At 36.8% G+C, this 20,210-nt stretch overlaps 1 protein-coding gene and 1 pseudogene across 2 annotated transcripts; one reads left to right on the top strand and one right to left on the bottom strand.

Moving 5' to 3' along the window:
- The first annotated feature begins 682 nt into the window (after positions 1–682).
- LOC146136883 (arrestin domain-containing protein 2-like) lies at positions 683–10,674 on the top strand (annotated as a pseudogene). The gene is made up of 10 exons (XR_014501568.1): positions 683–1,118; positions 1,912–2,031; positions 2,758–2,844; positions 3,455–3,579; positions 4,119–4,261; positions 6,129–6,303; positions 6,891–6,956; positions 7,774–7,896; positions 8,460–8,559; positions 9,549–10,674. The product of XR_014501568.1 is annotated as an arrestin domain-containing protein 2-like (transcript).
- A 2,444-nt stretch (positions 10,675–13,118) lies between these two features.
- Positions 13,119–16,662, bottom strand: LOC146136882 (carbohydrate sulfotransferase 1-like). Its single transcript, XM_083396276.1, has 3 exons — positions 15,969–16,662; positions 14,469–14,617; positions 13,119–13,319 (listed from the first exon to the last, which is right to left on the bottom strand). Exons 1-3 carry the CDS (start codon positions 16,660–16,662, stop codon positions 13,119–13,121), a joined length of 1,044 nt encoding a protein of 347 aa, XP_083252402.1.
- Positions 16,663–20,210: the final 3,548 nt, after the last annotated feature.

Below are 20,210 nucleotides of genomic sequence, written 5' to 3'. Positions count from 1 at the left end.
GGTAATGGAATGCAATCGGGACCAATGGTATTATATTAAATAAAGTATTGAATATATTATCATTGACCTAGCAAGCACATTATGCCTAAAAAGAGAGAAGGTGGTGCGAACATTTTTTGCACAAAAATGATAAAAAAAATAACAGCAACTCTAACTAACTTACCTCTAACTAAAAAAAGTGAGCACATTTTTAAAGGCGTTTTAAAATGTGCGCAAATTTTGCAAAACAACGCCATCACGTCCCTGTTGTAAAATGTGGCGCATACTGAGGCTGACCAAGCGTTAAATCAGGTGACTATAGACGCTACTACTGTTTACATTATTTACGCACTCTGTCTATTTTAATGCATCACATGACCGACCGACATTGTGCGACTTTTGTGAAATTCCATTACCTGTAAAGTGCAGTAGATCACATGATTTGAAAATATTAACTTAACATGCTAGTTATTCGCATTGCAGTTGTAGGTTTTACAAAGTAAACTGTGCTTATATAGGCTTTAATCAATGATTGTATAATTAGTTAATTAGGCGCTGGTCTAGAATCCTACCACAGTTCTAAAATCAACGCACAAAATTTGAGTTAGGTTGCGGGTTAGCGTTTGGGTGTGGGTGGGTCAAGTATTATTATATTCTTTATTTAATAATAATACTTGACCCACCTTTACCCAAACGCTAACCCGCACCCTAACCCAAAAGGTGTTTCGTTGTGGTAGGATTCTAGACCAGCGCCGTTAATTAGTATATGGGTTTATGGTACTCTAGAATCCTACCACAACGAACAGTATTTGGAATTTATTGGGCTAAGCAATATCAATAAATAATAATACTTGACCCACTTTCACTCAAGCACTAACTGACACCTAAACCCAAATATTGTAGGTTACTTTAACAATTGTTTCAACGTTGTGGTGATATTCTAGAATCTCGACCATTGTTGTAGTTATTGTATAATTGCTTTAAAACATTTTATTATATTTTTGGATGTAGAAAAGAAATTTAAATCATGGGTGTAGAAATTAGGGTAGAATTTACTGGTAATAAGGATGTTTACAAACCTGATGAACTTGTGAGCGGGAATGTAATACTAAATTGCAGTGAAGCTGAAGACTTTGAAGGTATTTTAGCACTAATTGCAAATTAAAGATTGTTTTAATTAGAAAAATAAATATGGGAAAAATTACTGTTAATTTTTGCCATACAACATGCCAATCTATCACTACGAAAAGTATGGCAAGTGCACCCACAATTTTTTTTTCAACATACTAGATCTGCACCCCGAGAAAATGGATGTGGACTCTGTTTTCCCATATGCTATAATGACATGGTGTACTTTTGACCTTAGTTGCACCCGGTCATCCCAAATTTTTCAGCCTTGCACCCACCAGATTTCAAAATCTGCCATACTTTCCAGACATGCCAGTTTACATCTGCGATTGGCCAGAGTAATTTGTTACTGAACCATTTGCATGTGCACCTCAACTAGTAAACTGCACACCTAAATTTCGGAAAGCAAATAAAATTGGGACCAGTAGAATTCCAAAACTTAGGTGTGCAAAAAGATGATTATACACCTGCACACTACGAAATTTGGCACTGGCCAACCACAAAGTACCATGAAATGCAGACTGGCCAATGCAAATCCTATTATAACGATAATATTAATAAGCATAATTTATTATTTTTGGGGTAAAATATTGTATTTTTTTTCTAACTTCGTTGTTGTAAGTTTCTAGCTTTTGTAGATGAAATACTTCTTTCCAGTTTTGTGTGAAAAATGAACAGAAAACATCCTGACAACCTATCCTGGTATTAATAATTAAAAAAACTCCTCTGATAATTGTAACAAACTGCTGTTTTTGATTATTATGCCTGGTATCAACAGTTTATCTATCCTGGTATGTTTTCCAGTTTTGAAACTGACTTTAAAGGGGTCGGCTAAGGTACAGTGGACAGAACACCACGGGAGTAGTTCTTCAACATACACAGGGAAAGAGGGGTATTTCACTGAAACTTTTATCTTAAAATCAGGTATATACATATATATTTGTTTATAGTTTATTTAAAGTTTATGTTTTGGATTTTGCTTACAAAACTTAACAACTCACTGACCAATTGTGAAAAAAGTCATGTGAAAAATGTTTTCAGAAGCTGTGTTAATAAAATCTTGTATGTCTGTGTGATATGTTTGATGCATTTTTTAAATATGTTGTGTAACATGTTAAAATTAGAATTAACTGGTGTTGTGTACGGCGTACGCACAAACTAAATTTAATAGTAAGTCCGTTTGTTTTGCTGGAGTCGGACTCGGGACTCGAGTAAGACCACGTAAAACTACCCAAGTCCAGAGTCTGACTTGCACAGTAGCAAATTTAAAACTGATATGGCCGCCAAATGCAAAATCTATAATGTGTAACATGTAATGAAATATTTTCCAACCATGTATTGTGGGTGGATTAGTTGTATGATGCCCCTATTAGAGGATTGCTGAATGTTTACCCTATTTTGCTACGTAAATTGGCGGAATACGTGTTGTAGAGTCTGGGCACACTTGGGGCTCAACGAAATCACACTTTTGTCGGACTCCGGAGTCGGACTTGAGTTATTTATTAACGACTCCGCAGCCCTGGTTTAAACCACCTTTCGCAATACAATTAACTAACAAAGATTCATATGTCAGTATTGGAACTATATTTTTTACATACTCATGCTAACCTACCACATCCCATACTAACAATTTTTCAATATTATGTTGAGGTGGTAATGGGCAAAAGATCTCTTCGGGATGAACGTCTTATCCGTTTCAATACAAGCTTCCTCAAAACCTACCATCTTCGGTTGAAGGTAAGTAGCACAGTGTTGTAAACAAGTCATTTAGAAATGAAGTAAGTCCCAGTCAAGTCATTTGTAAAATAACTTAAGTTTAAGTCAAGACACATGTCAAATAACTTAAGTTCAAGGGTCATAAAAATTATATGTTAAGATATTAAAATTTGGTAAACTCATCCGATTAATTATGAGCAATACCTCTACCAAATATTATCAAAAACAAAATATATATTGTTTTTTGTGCCAAAAATAGAATAAATTAAGCCAATTTTGCAAAAAAAAAAGCTTAATAAAAACACTTCATTTTAAACCAAGTGATTGACCTGTACGCAAGTCAAGTCATTTTTCCTAAAAGACTGGTGTCTAGTCAAATCATTGTCCCAAAAGATAAGTCGAATCATGTCATTTAAAAATGACTGACTTAAGTCAATACAACACTAAAGTAGCACCTTGACTCATTTAAGTTAGTGATTAAAAATAGGTTCCATATAACTTTAGACAACTTATTTATGAGTACATCTTTGAGTTATGTTATCATTTATTGTGTGTAGTGAATCTCCTTCAGTTCTTGATGCCATCTGTAGCTCTGACTTTAACCATTTAATCTGAAATTTTATATATTTAGTGCAAGATGGCTACATCAGATACAGGGCCCAGGTTCGCCTTGAAAAATCGTTTGGCTCAGACAAGGAACAACGTTTTTTTACTGTAATTGAAGAATGGGACCTTAACCTTGTACCAAATGCCAAGGTAATATATCAACTTTTTAGCATATTCACCTTTTCAGGTTGGAAGTGAAATAAGTACATGGTTCAACAATTAAATAAAAATATAGAAATAAATTTAGTAGTATTTAAACATGTTTAAAATGTTTTGTTTAGCATAATATAAATATATATATATTTATAACCCCTTTTTTATTAAAAACAACGTTTTCATGTGAATTAACTCGGATAATTACCAAGTTAGTTCACTTATTTTTTTTTGTATCAGCATTATCTACAAGTAAACTGGTCGTTGTTTGCAGAGGCCTTAAAACAAATAATATTTAAACTGTGCACAAAATCTTTCAATATTTGTGACATGAGTTTCATGCCTTCGAAAAAATTAATTTTTGATTGTAAATCATTCCTTGGATAAAAAATCATAGACACATTCATTAGGATTGTAATTTTTAACAGTAAACCAAGTGGGTATGATACCCTTTCCCAACTCAAAATAGTAATCAAATATATCAGTTGAGGTAAATGACTTGGTGTATTTGCAAATATTATATCCTACGCTCGCAGCATCCCTCCACAATGGAAATGTCGAAATCCATGTGTTGTTGGTGCTGTGCCAGTGGCCTTATCGAGGGTCGCATTAACGCAGACAAGACAGGCTACGTACCTGGAGAATACATTGTGGCTAATGCAAGTGTGGAGAATGGAAGGTTATTGTGTTTTTTTTTTTGGATATCTAAAAAAATAATTGTTTATCAGTTATCAAATAAAAAAGATATGCCTAATTTGGTTTTAGGTAAAAAAAAATGCCAAAAGTGTTGTAGTTTTATTAAATAGTGTAGTTTAACGTTTGTTTAGAACACTAGTTTTATCCGCTGTCTTTAGGATGCTTTACATCGAGGTTTAACACCAGGCCGTACCCAAACTATTTTTTGTCTTTTTCATTATAATACTTTATTAATGCAAAACATGCGTATATTTGCAAAAAAGGCTTTCACTTGGCCCTTTTTTTATTTATTTAAACAACTGCATGCAGGAAAAAGTACGGTGTGGTGTTTTGTGCCTAAATAATGTATGAATCTGGTAAAAAAGTTAAAAGTAGGGCCCCGAACCGTTCGCATCAACATAAATTTTCAGTGTTTTTCTGCTAAATTTGTCATTGATTTTATTGGAGCCCCAGCGGTACGCCCAAACTTGGGGTCTTTGGCTTGGCAGGTGGGGTCCGCCACAACATGCAAAAAAACAATTTACGCCACCCCTTGGATCGCGTTTAATTTTAAAGCAATAAAAACCGGTCACCATTAGGCTACTTTTAGTGTGTTATTTATTAGAAGAGGGTTCAACAACTATAGAGCCTTGTTAGTTTACTAGTGGTGCTTTAAACACTAGAGCAGTGATTCTCAACCTTTTTTTCAGGCGTACCACCGTGAGCTTCTATGATCTTGTTGCGTACCAACAAGTTGTTGAAAAACTCAACTTTACTCAAAATGTATATAGGATTAATAACAGGGGTGGATTAGCTAATTATTTAGCCCGGAAAATTCAAAACAAAATGCGGCCCACTACTTTTAAAAAAGTTTCCCTTTTTTAACTTGCAAGATACTGGTCAAGTTTTATGATTCTTTGTTGTTTTGCTATGATGTCATAAAATAAATTTGCATAGATGTTTCGGAAAGATAATAATTCCCATCGTTAAAAAGCATAAAATATTTAACTATACAATAATTACGATGAATGTATAGTTTATTACAATAAAAAAATGTCTAACCTATTGGTAAAAACATACTGCGTACAGCGTACCACCCAAAATGACTTCGCATACCAGAACCACTTCAATAGAGAGTACAAAAAAGACCAGCCTGCTCGCAAAATATAAAAAAACTGATTTCTAACAATAAATTGTAACAGGAATTTTAGTAACGCTCCAGTGGTTTTTAATTATTTTATTTTTTCGTATATATAGCAACAACAATTTAAGTAGGTTGGTGCACTTCATCAAAAAAAATAGCCAGCCCTGCATTACGGTCAACGAAACCAGGGTGGAACATAAACATTAGCACGCCCCGTATTTTGTTTGTATTGTTATTTACACCAGAATGAATCATTGTGCATTTATATCTGTTTTATTTTGCCGGAAATTAGCGTTAAGCTTACGCGAATCGCTTCATGACATTTCTTTTTTATGAAATCCTCGAAAATAATTGATCGAAATAAATTGCCTACGCCCTACGGGGACACAATTTTACATTTCTGAAAAAAAAAAAAAAAATTGGTAATCTTAAATGATTATATGGGACAGCGGACAATGACAAATCGTAAATATACAAAAAGAATGATAGGTTCATTGAATTCAGCAATAGTAAAGTATGTAAAAAAAATATCATTATTATTTTTATTATGACTTCACACCTCCATTGTCACGTTCAGACCGGCCCTTTATTATTTGTAGTATTTCACCGTCACTGTGTGCAACATGACAATACAAAAATCGACAGCACGGTTCATCCTAAGCCTGAACAGGGCTGAGTGGTTATACTAAAAATTCCCAGTGCCTAATTGTCCGTGTCGTCTATGCAGCAACACCGACCTGCCAGAGTGCAAGCTGAAAATCGTGCAGGTGGCCGTAGAACACGCCGACGCCTGCGGCTTCAAAAAGTCCAGGATGGTGAGGAAGACGCTGAACAAACAGGAGCTGCCCGGAAAGGCCTGCCCAAAGCACTCCTCCGTGACCCTTGACACGCAGAAAATTCGGGTAGGGCCTTTGAGGCTTCTGCTTTACGTAAAGTCTGCTGCACGACCGGCTGCCCGAAAGTAAATGATGTGTCTTCAGGGCAAATGTTTCAACAGCAAAGTTACACTCAACCCATTTTCAAATGTGTTTTTTTGGCGGACGGCAAAGATTTTGGCCTATGTAATATACGTGTTCACCATGTTTGCAATTTATAAATACTGCAATTATTGTAAAATCTTAAATTTTATATTAAACCTAGGCAGGTCCTCCTAATGAATACCTTAAACTAAGTCGTCTTAGTTAGCTATTCCGTGTGTTATGCTATACCGCTACTTATCATACTTATATAACACATTTGAACAAATTATTGTTGGGCAATGCAAACTGAATATGTAAAAAGAAGATATCTCCTCGCCCTAAGGCACGTCAATGACGACAATGACTTTGAATGTAAGCAATATACTTTCGGCTTTGTTGTCTGAGTCAAAATCAGTCATTTATAAGTTCTAGTTTTTAATAGAGAAGTATATTTCGAGACTGATGATGCCGGATTGGCGAAGTATATTGTTGTTGGACAAGTTTAATTTTTACCGTGTTCTTTGCTACAGATTCCCCCTGTCCCACCATCCCACCAGCGAAACTGCAAAGTCATCGACATTGAGTACTACCTGATGGTTGGTTGCTTAGCGTAATTTGATAGAAATTAGTCGGGCGTTTAGTGCACAGAGCGAGCGCTGGATGCCTATGCTTTGTTCATCAACATAGTCTAAATACCCTTTGCTTAATTTTCACACTGCTAAGCCATTTATTTAAAGTTGGTTACTTGTGTAATGTTCAAAAAAAATTTTGCTACAAAATCGCTTAATTGTTATTTGAATAATTTAACCTTTAGAAGTATACGCGTATAAACAACAAACCAACAATATACGAGGAATAACAGGATGTTAAACCAAAAAAATCATTTTTAGCTTTTTTTTAAGACCACATAAAAACCAGCGAAGCCACGCGAGAAAAATTAGCAGTCTGTTCTGTTCATTCCGCGCCATTGCGCATTCGTTTCTTGCCTGATTGATCGGCCGGCCGTCAAACATCTCTTCCCTTTATTAAACCATGCGATTTTGTAGAGCAAAGCGAGCACTTCGTATGTATATTCTGCCCCATTTGTCCGTTGCACTTTTTGTGTTGCTCACATTAACGAAATCTATATAGTCCTCTTTAAGAATTCGCGATAGAAATTAATAAAACTTTTAGCGCCAATGTTGAAAGCTGTTCGATTTCGCCGCTTTGATTATGCTACAAATAAAATCAAGCAACAACACAACGTGATATTCGTGTCTACAAATCGCATGATTTGATTTTTACTATTCACAAATATTCCGAATGAAACCAACATTACCAAAATGGTTTACCCGGCTTAGGTCGGCTTTAGACCTTGCATTTTAAGTTGTATTCTGCCCAAACTCGAAAGGACGAACATTTTTTACTTGGCAGCTCGAGGTTAAAACCCGAAAGTTTTCTTCAAATCTCCGCGTCATGGCTCCTCTCGAAATAGGGACAATCCCCCTGCACGCTCCCGGGGATCAACCACCTATGTACCCTGCCCTGTCCGCTCAGGTAAGTCTTTGCCTTTTTGAATTTTGTTTCTGTAGGAAATAAATCTTTGACGATAAGGGATTTCACTTCGACAGTGGTTTTTCGTTAAATTTGTTCAAATATTATTTTGGGTTGTTTTGGTGTTATCTAGTTAGCGTTTTCTAAAATAAGCCACAAAAATTTTTAGAAGGCCGACGCTCCCTTTTTTTGTGTTTCGAAAAAGTTTCAATAAGCTCTGTACATTGTGTTGTGGTGCACATAGCGATTAAAATGTGACAAACAACTTAACGTAAAGCAAAGTGTTATGCTTGGGTACATACAAATGCTATAGTTCAAGACAGTGTAGAATTTAGATAAAGAATGATTTTCAGTGGATAAGTTTTGGCTACTCGATATAAAACTTGAAATTTTGAAAGAATTTAAGTACCTTTTCAATCTAGATTCTATAATAACTAATTTATCAACCCAGGATATGCCACGAAAGGCTTGTTTAAAAATAACACGCCAAAACAAAGTGTAGCACAAATTACTTCAATTTTTCTGCCGCATTCGCCAGACATACCATCGCTGTTTTATATGCCCAGGTCGGCACGACTCACGAACAACGCCCTGCTTTTGGCCTGGATCAGCAGCCAACGCCCAGTGCCAACCCGGCACCGCCCCCCGACTACAGTAAATACATGAGTGAGTATTGAGGCCGTTGTAATGACTTAAGTAATTGACTCAAGTGCATTTGGGTCACTGTTTTTAAAAGACTTGAATTAAGTATTTTGGGCAAAATGACTTGACTTGACTTGATTCAAGGCAAATTAGGTTGTCCTAAAATGTCGGACAGGAGCTTGTAACCGATAATAATAAAAATGAATTTGGAATAGAAAGAGTGGCATATATAAAATGGGAAAACATACGTTATGAACGCGTTCTTTAGCAACTACAAAATCCGCATAATCGTGGTAAATTTAGACATGAGCTACAGACGGAATGCCGTAAAATTGCGGGTCGGGAATTTGAAAACCGCTTTGTTATTTACTATTTGGCTTAAAGAATTTTATATTATAAAACTCTGCGTGAAGTAGCGGTACAGATAACATAATTTGAATAGGCTAAATAACTAAATAATTGACATACAGCGCTACTAGCCGCGGTCGTAGGACACTGCTGATGTGCTTTTAACAATTTTACGAACAAAACGAACCCGCATTTACCGATAGCATTGCATTTATAACTCTCCTGGCGCATATAATGTTACACGGTGAATAACCTCAGTTTGGGCCCAATACCGATACACTTGTATGGGGGTCTGATTGAATTTTACCGGTCTTCTATTTTTCAAGCCCTCAACTCAGTGTTTCTGATCCTTCTACGGCAAGCGGCACCCCTCAGAAATAATAAATAGATTTTGGCACCCCTATAAGATTTTTCCGTTGGTCATTCAGTAGTAATGTCAGAATAAAATGAACTGGAACAACGTACACCAACTCTAAACAACGTATAGGAAGAAACAAAAAGTTGTAAGAATTGAGACAAAATCAGATTCTTAAAGATTCCCAAATATGTCGGGGCACCCTTGAGGATTAGAAAAGGTGCCGCGGCACCCCGGTTGAGAAACACTGCCCTTATTAATACACAAACGATCGTAGCTCAAAGATAACCTCTCATTCGACTGAATTCAGCATCGAGTTTTGCTCCGGCCGACCCGGTCAACATCCCAGCAAGCAATGACGGAAGCGCGACCACCTACGCACCTCAGTACAACTACTACGACTGGGACCAGTCGGCCTTTACCTACAACTAACTAGCACGACTTTGGCGTGAAACTGATAGCCCCTACCTCTGTGACCAGCAAGCATAGGCGCCGAACTATCGAAATTCCAAGGCGTTATTTTCTAGACACTGCAAAATTGCCTATTAATTTCATAAAAAATGTGAACTTGTAGATAACAGCTGTTGCCTGTTATCACTGAGCCAACCATTACGTCTTTTAAAACTTTATTTTCGCACCTTTAGGCTAAAAAGGTTTGCATTAGAATGGGCAAAACGTAGCAATAATTTGAAAAAAATACAAAAAAAAAACATAGTTTAGGGATTCTATGACCTCGTCTTATACATGGTAATTCAGGAATATTTTAATCACTTTTGGTTAACTAAGACTGTAAAGAAATTATTTTGCATATCGATAACTTGGTCGAATTCCACCAGCGCGTTTTGACTTTCTACGAGAAATCCGGGCGTCTAAAAACGCTCTGCAAACCCACTTTCGGCGCCTATGCCTGCAAGATTTTAATAACTTTATCCAGTGTTTTTTTTACCTTAAAAACTATAATTGCTTCTAGTTGTTACATTTGCAGAAACATGCACACCCACCCGATGACAAGTTTGGTGGTTTGGGTTGCTATAAAAGGCACTTACTAAAATGAAATAACCCTACCTCTTTGAAAACCCTAATCCCTTGCACTTATGTTTGGGCTTAAGTTTTGCGTCACGTCGCATACGAATATGTAAAACGATATGTAGCTGTGTATATTGCAGTCCATGATTAATTATATGTATATTTTACTTATCCTATTATATTATATATGTGCTGCAGTCACCATACAACGTTACTTTACTGAGTGTTTTCACTAACTTTACTAAGTGTTTTACGATGCTTTACTGAGTGTTTTACGATGCTTTACTGAGTGTTTTACGATGCTTTACTGAGTGTTTTTGTTGCTGTTTTTATATAGTTAAACTACCTATTACACCTGTTACGTTCATCGATTACTTTTGCAATTGCTTCAATAAATCAAGGTAGTGATACTCGAGTGTCTAACTAAAGTAAACCAGGGATTTGAACCCTGTATCAAACTGGTTTGGGCGCATTATTTGTTAGTAATGAGAACCGAAGCTACTAAACAGAGTTCACGGGGTAACTTTTATTACGTTTCCTATATTTTATTGTGCAGGATAATTAAGAAATACATCTTGAGCCATAAAAGTGATACAAAGCTACAACCGAGATAAACCGTGCGAAAAGAGAGATAAACAGTGTAAGCTCGACTGAAAAAAAACTATATACGGTGCAACAGCGCGAGAAATGTTGAAAAATCACTACAAGTTTATAAATAAAACGCTGCATTTTTATTGTTCAAAGTTTTAATAACTAAATCAGCTCGTTGTTTTCTATTTATACTTGTTTCGGCTTAGAGTTCCAAAATAGCATACTGTAAAGATTTCTATTGGCTTAAGACTTGGGGGTGTAACCTAAGGTACTTATATCGACATTTTTTTGAAAAACCGATACCCGATATTTTGTACAAAAAGTATCGCGATCAGATCGGATACCAAATGACGCAATTATTATGCTTAGACAAGAAAGAACAGACAAAACTGTGTTTTTTTGTTAGTTTTTAGGCCAAAATTTACTTTTTTAAGAAGTTTCATTACTTCAGGGACATCTGCCATAATACCGAAATAAGAACAACATCAACGTCGGAATAAAACACAGTTCGGAACAAGACCAAAAAAGGACTAATACCTGAGAGTCGTAGGACTGTCTAAATCGGAATAACACCTAAATGACCAGATTCAGGCCTATCCAACTTTTAAGATACACCTGTGACCCCAAAACCACACCCGTAAGTACATCACTATAGTTCTTCGAATGATATCAACCCTAACCCTATTTCTAGCTCCACCCATTGCTCACCAATAACCCCAAACAAGGCCAAAAATTTCGATGCCAAGGCTGACATTCTCATATTAGGCTAATTTGCACCCAAGTATCGAACGATTCTTACCACTTGGCATCGGGCATCGGCCCCGATCCGCTATTATCGGGAAACTCTTTTTTCAGTTAATCCTTCATTGTTGCCTTAGATAGGACGTAGTCTAAGTCGGGAAATGTCAATTATATCTACATGCTGCTACTTAATTAAGCTTATAATAGAGATTAGCCATCTGGTGATAAGCATAGGAAAATAAAATATTATAGCATACCTTGCTATAAGCAGAATTATGTAAGGATGTTTTTATCAGTCTATTGCACGAGGCGACTTGATTAAAAACTCCACGCATGAGGTCCTTACCGCCTTCAAAATTGCTAGGAATATTCGAGTAATTATTTTTCGATTGATATAAACGCTTACACAGAAAATTTTATAATTCTACCGGTTATTCTTGTTTTTTTAACAATGTATTTAAACTGAAGCTTATAGCTTTTAAAGCAATTGAATTTGTAATACGACAACATTTTAAAAGAGCGCATGGCCACTAAATCAAAAACTTAAAGCGACATTTGACTATCCGCAACGTCTAACGGGAGCTGTACAGCCCCTGAGGAAAAACCTGGTCTAAACTGTAATCCGTAATAACGTTACTTTTTTATTTAAAGTTTTTCCATGTACCAAACTATAAGTACTTGCACTTTAAACTGTCTTGTTCTTGTACACAAAACGTATAAATAACCACCCCTGTTGCACGGATGTGGCGTTTTTAAATGAAAAATAGAAATGTCAAGAAAACAGCAAAATCAAAGAGGGGAGAGGAAAATAGTTGGCAAGTCAGTATATTAAAGCTGATGAAATCTTTTTAAGGTAACATTTCAAATTTTATTTTTTACTTTATCAGGTCTTGGCTATCCTTGAAGAATAAAGCTGTAAAGTGAATAGGAGTGATTTCTTTAAAACGACATAATGAAAAGGCACGCCTAAAGAAATAATAATAACCAAATCTAATAGTAGTAGGATAGAAGCCGAACTTTCAAAATTCCAGGGCGTTTTTTTCTAATCAGTTCTTGCCTACTAATTACATAAAAATGTGAGTATTTAGACCTGTGCTGTTGCACGTTGACAGTGAAACAAACCATTTACCTTTCATAACTTTCTTATTATCGCTTTTAGGCTAAAAAACTTTTCTTCGAAATAGGCAAAACGGAACCTTTAATTTAAAAAAACAAAAACATTGCATTTACGTTTAATTTATTTAGCACATTTATTACCTCGGTCAAATTCTAAGGGGTTTTGGCGCCCTGTCAGAAATCCAGGGCGTCTTGAAATGCTCTACACACCCACGTTCGGCGCCCATGAATAGTAGTATTACCGAAAGGCTCTATCCAAAAAAGATATTTCACCCACAGAACGCAAATTGCTTGTCTTTCGATATAAAAGACTTACATTGTATTTCGTTTTCACATAAAACGTTGTTTCAAATGACAATTTATACTAATCCCATGAACGTTAAAATTTTATTTTAATCTCAACGGGTCACCAGAGTTGCTTCTCTTCGTTACGCAGCTCACTCAAGTTGCCCACAGTGACGTAACCGTGACGTTCAAAGACGTCAGCACACGGTTTTTGAATCTCCAGCACCTGCTCGATGGTAAGCCACCGACGCCAGCCGTTCAATACATCGTCGGCTTTCCGAATGTAGGAATGCCAGTGTGTCGGTATTTCGGCTTTGCTGTCCTGAAACAGAATTTTGACACTGATGTCCTCTCAACTCTGGTTTACTTGAACAAATCTTATTCGTTTTGTTCGTAAAAAAAACAGACCGTTCGTTGATTGTGATTTTTATTCTTGACAGAATTGGACGCCGTCAATTCAGATCGGTTTACTGCAGGCCAGGGCTGCGGAGTCGGAGTCAGACTCGGGACTCGAGGAGTCGGTTTGTTTTTGCTGGAGTCGGACTCGGGACTCGAGTAAGACCTTGTAAAACTACCCGAGTCCTGAGTCCGAGATGCGCATGCACAGTATCGAATTTAAAAAATGATATGGCCGCCAAATGGAAATTGTAAAGGTGGAATATTATATTGCGGAATATTTTTTAACCATGTATTGTGGGTGAATGAATTATAGGACACCCCTATAAGTGGATTGCTGAATATCCACGTTATTTTAGTTAGGTAAATTGGTGAAATACAGGCTGTAGAGTCCGGGCCGGACTCGGGACTCGACAAAATCACATATTTGACCGGAGTCGGACTCGGGACTCGGAAGAGTAAGCCATTGAATACTCACAGACACACTGACGGGGACAACCGACTGCGCGTCAGTTACCAGCAGTTCCTTTGGCCAACGCAAAACCCTCTCAAACCAAAACTCTTAGCTTATTTCTTAGAACAAAACCGCAATTTATACACATTTTCGAGTCTCCCGAGAGGACGTCTAAGTTGCTGTGGAATAAAAATGTATTTATTATAAGCCGTTGTGATTTTTTTAGATTATGCCATGGCCTCGTGAAACAACAACAAAAGGCATTTGTGACCCAAGGCAATTCGAACAGCTGTGTTTAAACCTTGTCGTCCTGAACGCCTAATGGCGATGTACAAACAATCAGTGTCGCAATGACTTAGCACTTAAGTCGCTGTTTTCAAAAGCAAAATCACTCGACTTGACTTGAGAACTCGCGGCCCACTAAAATTGGCTCTGCGGCCCACATTTGGGCCGTGGGCCCCAGTTTGCCGATCAATGCTGTAATACAACTTTAAAATATACTTAACGTTTTACTACCTTGAATTAAAAAAAAATTATTCTAAAACGAAAGTAAGTTACAAATATTCTAGGGTCCCATTCGGTACATTTCCTTGCCAAACGAGGGACTTATAGGGAACTTACGTTTTTAACGCACGACGCATCAATCCACTTGCTGACCTTACTGGGCATCGTGAAGCCAATAAAATCGTACAGTCCGCGCGCTATCTCGTGTGGATACCGAGCCAAGTCTTCATACCGGATCCGGCGATAGCTGCTTGAACGGGTTTGGCCTGAAACGAAATAATGTTCAATCATTGCTTTGTTTATGTTATAAAATCATAAGGCATTTGAAGTGAAGAAACGACCCACAGTTTGGTACTTTCACACTCATTGTTTGTACCGGTATATAGATATTTTTAAGGAAATTAGGTTGATTTTCTTAAGGAATAGACTAGACATTTATTTGAACACAAAACACGTTTTTTAGTAATTTGAATAAAAATACTAAAGCCATAATATTCGATAAAATCGACATTTCGCTGTTACAGACGTTTTGGCAATAACTCATGCGATCATCAGTGTAAAAATACAAGTGAAGATAATAACGCTAAAACACGAACAAAAGAAAAACAGGACAAAAAACACAAGAAAAGAAGGCGATTTATAGGTGTTTTACACTTACACACTTAGTAAGTAGCACTAAGTGTGTAAAAGAGCTTAACATCGATACTTTTGTGCGTGTTATAGCGTTTTTATCTTCACTTATATTTTTACACTGATGATGGCATGAGGTATTGCCGAAACGTTTTTAACAATGAAATGTCGATGTTATCGAATATAATGACTTTAATATTTTCATTAAGGCTAGATATTGCAGTTGGAATAAAAATAATAGCCTTATTGCGTTTTCGGTTAAAATACTCTTTGAAGCTAACAATTCACGCAAACCTTGTTCCCAGTAAGCATCCGCAAAGGCTGTGTTTCCTTCTAACCGGTTGCACAATATTTCGGCCTCCTTTGCAAGGCTGTTTAACAAAAATGCACCGGGAGCTTGGATGAGCTGTAGAAACAAGAAGTTCACAGCACCTAATATTAGACTCCGCCTGTAAAACCGACATTAGATTAACTTGATGTCCGAATAAAACGCAGTTCGGAATAACACCTTAACCCGACGAAAAAATACCTAAATGGTCAGATTAAGCTTTACAGCATTTTACCTTACCCAAACCCCACCACTCACTGCATCACTAACTCCCCTAATAACTTCAACCCTCACCCATTTTCTAATCCCATCCATTACCCACTAATAACCCAAACAGGGTCAAACAGTACGGTACCAAAGCAGAGGCGCCCCAGCAGTGCCGTTCAAACGTTGACACCAAAATGGCCGATGCCATACAGGTGTCTCCAATCGTCAAATGCATATTCCCTGCAGTTTTAAGCTTTATTTTGAATTTATGACTTATTCCGACAGGTTTAGGTCTTCTTCAGGCGATTTTAGATCTTATTCTGTCGTGGGTATTATTTGGCTTTATTTTGTAGTTGTTCTTAATCGATGACTTGCTATTGCGTTAAAAGAGTTGACTTAGACTTAAGTTATTTCACAAATGACTTGTTCACAACACTGGATATCTGCGTTACATCGTATTTCACTGACCTTTAACCTGGACGACAAAATCGCCCTCGGGTCTCTGACGAGATGCACGATCTTAAGGTCGACAAGGCCACGTGCTACGTCACCGTCAAAAAGTGACGACAAAGTCGACACGTCACAGATTCGGATTACCTTGAGAACGACAAACTGCGATCGTCGGCAAACACGAGAGATTACGTTGGGATTCAATGGAAGGCGGTCGCACTGACGCTGTGGTATCGAATCGGCGCATTCCCGTCCATAATCGGACTCCAGTCTCCGGTTTAATTGCAAAAAGCAGACGCCGTTTAGCACGCAATTTGCGTTTTGGTCGTTTTCGCGCGACACCGCCAGCGCCTGTTTGAAAGCGGCGTGCGAATTTGCGAAGTCGCATCTTGCGAATCGCGACAAGGCTTCGACCCGCTCCTGCTTTAAAATCCTGCAAGAGTGGGAGTAGGGAAACAGCGGCTCGAAAAGGTAAAATGCGTCTGGGTTTTGGTTGAAAAGTTCGCCGAGAAAAGAAGACCCTGATCTTTGGTTTGCCAGTAAAACGACAACCGTAGTTTTGGTTTTTCCTGGCAGGTTCTGGTGATCATCTCCGAGACCAACTGGTAATTCTTCTTTGTCAGTAAACAGCGGTATCTTTTCCGCTGATTCTTGTTCTCGTTCAAATAGTTTTGCGAATGCCAGTTTTATATTCATTTCAGCGACGAGAATTATTGCGATAAACGTGAAAATTGTCAAGGCAAATAAATGTTTTCTTTTTAAAACAGTTAAAAAATAACCCTTCTTTTTAACTTTATCCATTATAACACACGCAGTCTGAAAAAACGAATGACAAATCATTAATATACATAATAGTTTCATTTATAATGGAATAAGTTGATTTAAACCAGGGGTGTCCAACTCAAACATGCCAGCGTGCCAATTTTTATCTTATAACTTCTTCCCGTGCCAAAGTACGTAACCAAACCAATTCAATTAATCATAAAATCGCTTTTTTACAAAAATCAAAAACGTTTATTTAAACTTGAAACACTGTGTAGTAGAAATGCGCATTACTGCATCTAAATGTCCGTCGGTGAGCTAACTATTGTAACTTCACACCAAGCTATATAATTATGTTAATGCTAGCCTCCAGCCCTTCACTATACAGTACAATTGTTATATTATCAGATGTAATTGTTAGATGTCGTAATTGCCGCGATTGTTCTATATTGTGAACAAACAATGGCAATTGGCTGTATAACAAATTTAGTATTTTTTGACAATTGACTGAATAACAAATTGTCTTTTTTGACAATTGGCTAAATAACAATTTTAGTGTTTTTTGGGGGCTTGCGTGCCATTTTTTATTAGGTCGCGTGCCACATTTGACACGCGTGCCGCTTGTTGGACACCCCTGGTTTAAACAAAGCATTGTGTAATATTGCATTTAAACAGCTTTATTGGCCAGGTACTGTCAATATGGTAATTCGACTGATAAGCTTTACATTTACAGCTTTGGCATGCAATAACACATGGCAATGAGAACTTAGACTGGTCCATTTGTACAGAACGTGCAAAGCAATTTCGACCCTTTCCACCAAAAAATTTTGAAAGCTTTTTGATACAACTATTTGTGTACGATTAGAGACTATTATATCAAATGACATTTTCCTACATCTTTACGTTTTTATAGTGACATTTCAGTAAAACACAGTCGGGTGCCGTAAATCAATTTATTATTTTTAAGCGGTGTCGTAAGCATTATAAGGTTGAAAAGCACTGCTGTAACTCATGAAACTTAAGTAAAGGAAAACAAGAATATTGTCACTCACAAAAAAATAAAAGTGATTGGCATAAAATAATGTCTACAAGTTACCTTCAAAAAGTAGTTTCTAAAAATATACCGTGTTAGCAAAGCTTTCTCTTAACTAAATTAAAAACAAGTTTTGTTCAAATTGATTCGTTCGTAGCTCGAGCTATTCTTGCTTACAGTTTACGCCAGGTTTAACAACCCTTGTTTTTGTATTGTCACTATAGAGCTGGGTCGACTCCAGCTAAACTCAGTACTATAGTAAATCTAAATCAAAAAGTAAATAGCCTTAACCAATTAGCCTACACTACTGCGCGTTTTTTTCTTTATGTGAGTGGGCCTATAATGTTTCTTTCCACTACAGCTTTTACTTAACAATTCAAAAAAGGCAATTACTGTTTAATTTGGTCAAGCTTAATTGACCAGTATACAAAATAATACTGCAAGCAATGTACCGGATCCATTTCGGAAATAGGTCTGTCTAACAACTGAACGGAGCGCGGAATACAATAAACTAAACTTACAGTCGCAACTGATAACCCAGTTTATTTCGCTCGACCATTAGCAGACTTCAAGAATGACTAATTATAGGTGGCATTCTTTTTCCTCAATTATGACGCTACAAGACAGTTGTACAGCAAAATTAAGCAGCTTTTTGAGCGTATTTTGTTATTTTATAAGTTGTATTCAGGACTACCACTGCTTGGGAAAATATTTAGTATTAAGTATTTTATATATAACGTTGTAATGACTTTAGTTATTTATATCAAATTTGTTGCAAATTGCTACAAATTTATTTTTCCTTTTTTTAGTTGACTTACAAATCGGACGAGTTGAGCAATTTTAATGGTTTATCGTTTTTTTTTATACTACTGATTTGACTTGCTCTAATAATGACTTGGGTAACTGATAACTCGAACACAAGATTTTTTCTACAATAAACATTTTGAGAATTATAAATAACATTTTTGAGAACTAAAATTATTTTGGTTATAAATTGCATTTCTTATATTTCGACGTTTTTTCACCTTGAAATTTGTTTCCTATTCTTGGCGAGAGACCCAAGGAAAAAATTAAAGCCAATAATGGTAGCCCTATTTATATGGTCAACCGTGGTGCCCGTTTCAATAAGCTATTCTAGAGATGTCCGATACTTTTGGACCGGAGCTGATTCCAAGTTTTACCATTGCAAATCTACAATTTCTCCAGTCCAGAGATATAAAGCTACAAAAGCAGGGTCTATCATCCATTTGTGATTCATTGGTTGGTTTGTCATGCCAAAAATTGGTCCGGCCAAAATCGGTCCGGCCGGATCGATTTTGGTCGTAATAAAGCGCCAAAATTGGTCCGGTCAAACCAGGGTTAGGGTTAAACATTCCTAAGGATAAATAAGCGATTTTGAAGGCCGGACCAGTTTTGGCCTAGCCGGAGCTGTTTTAGCGGCTGTTCTAACGCAAAAATTGATCCGTCCGGATCAGTTTTGGCCCGGACCTTTTCGCTTTATAGGTTCACCCCTACAAAAATTTTATTAACCCTGAGGTGAACCATTCACCTGATTAAGAAACACTGTGCTACTCGACCGATACTAGGGTGTTATCGGTTCTAATCCGATATCAAATGAATATAAGTTTTTAGCTAGGATTTGCGTTTAAAGCGAATTTCTTAAGCGGTAAATTTTTCAGTATCGGTTAACAACTGAAGTTAATTCTAAATTTTGGCCTAACGAGCCGAAAAGTTACATTTTAAACTTTTTTTTGATTTTGTTTGTGTAATGACGTCATTATAGAATCTTTTTTTCCCGCCGATTAACATTAACCTGGTCCGCCATCTACTGACTGGGAGTTTTTAAGGCATTTCAAATGTGCGCACATGGTGAAAAAAAGTGCGCACATTTTTGAAGGCAGTTTAAAATGTGCGCACAATTCTTGCACATTTTTGCGCACATCGTGCAAAATACCGCCACGTCCTCTGTTGCCAAATCTGGCTTTAACATTTAGTCCAGTATTTTCACGTTTTTAAGGAATCTTTTAGATATATTTTCCTTACATACTCTAAAACCATAAACAGTTGAACTTTCGCCAACTTAGTAGATCTGAATGCATTTAATTGCGCTTCACGCGCACTCAATGTGTCTTTACATAGCATAGCATCGATAAAAACACTAGGTCCGCCCTGATATACAGTTGTTATAATTTAATGTTAAAAATACACATTAAACAAGAAATCGTCAATTAGAATTTTTAACGGGCCGCGAAGACCCATCTGAGTTTGGCTGGGTAAAAAACATCCTAAATTTTTCCTATAAGTAAACCTCGTTGATTCAAAAGTTAAGCAAAAAGGCAATTAGAATTTTAACAATTTTTTTTTTTTTTTTTAACAAAATTCGCGCAATTGACCAGTGCACACTCGGAAACCGTGTTTTTCCTTATGCGGACTAACTTTATTAGTGTAC

The sequence above is a fragment of the Ascidiella aspersa genome, chromosome 8 (assembly GCF_963924565.1).
Source record: "Ascidiella aspersa chromosome 8, kaAscAspe10.2, whole genome shotgun sequence".
NCBI classification, from domain to species: Eukaryota; Metazoa; Chordata; class Ascidiacea; order Phlebobranchia; family Ascidiidae; genus Ascidiella; species Ascidiella aspersa.
Note: the sequence above shows the minus strand (reverse complement) of the source record. Positions and strands in the feature narration are given on the sequence as shown.

Excerpts from the sequence above, each read along its gene's own strand:
- LOC146136882 (XM_083396276.1), bottom strand. The coding sequence starts at position 16,662 with ATGAATATAAAACTGGCATTCGCAAAACTATTTGAACGAGAACAAGAA. Across the intron at positions 14,618-15,968 it reads AAAGGTCAGTGAAATACGAT|GCCAAACCCGTTCAAGCAGC; the intron begins GTAACGCAGATA and ends ATTTCGTTTCAG. Across the intron at positions 13,320-14,468 it reads ATGCGTCGTGCGTTAAAAAC|GACAGCAAAGCCGAAATACC; the intron begins GTAAGTTCCCTA and ends ATTCTGTTTCAG.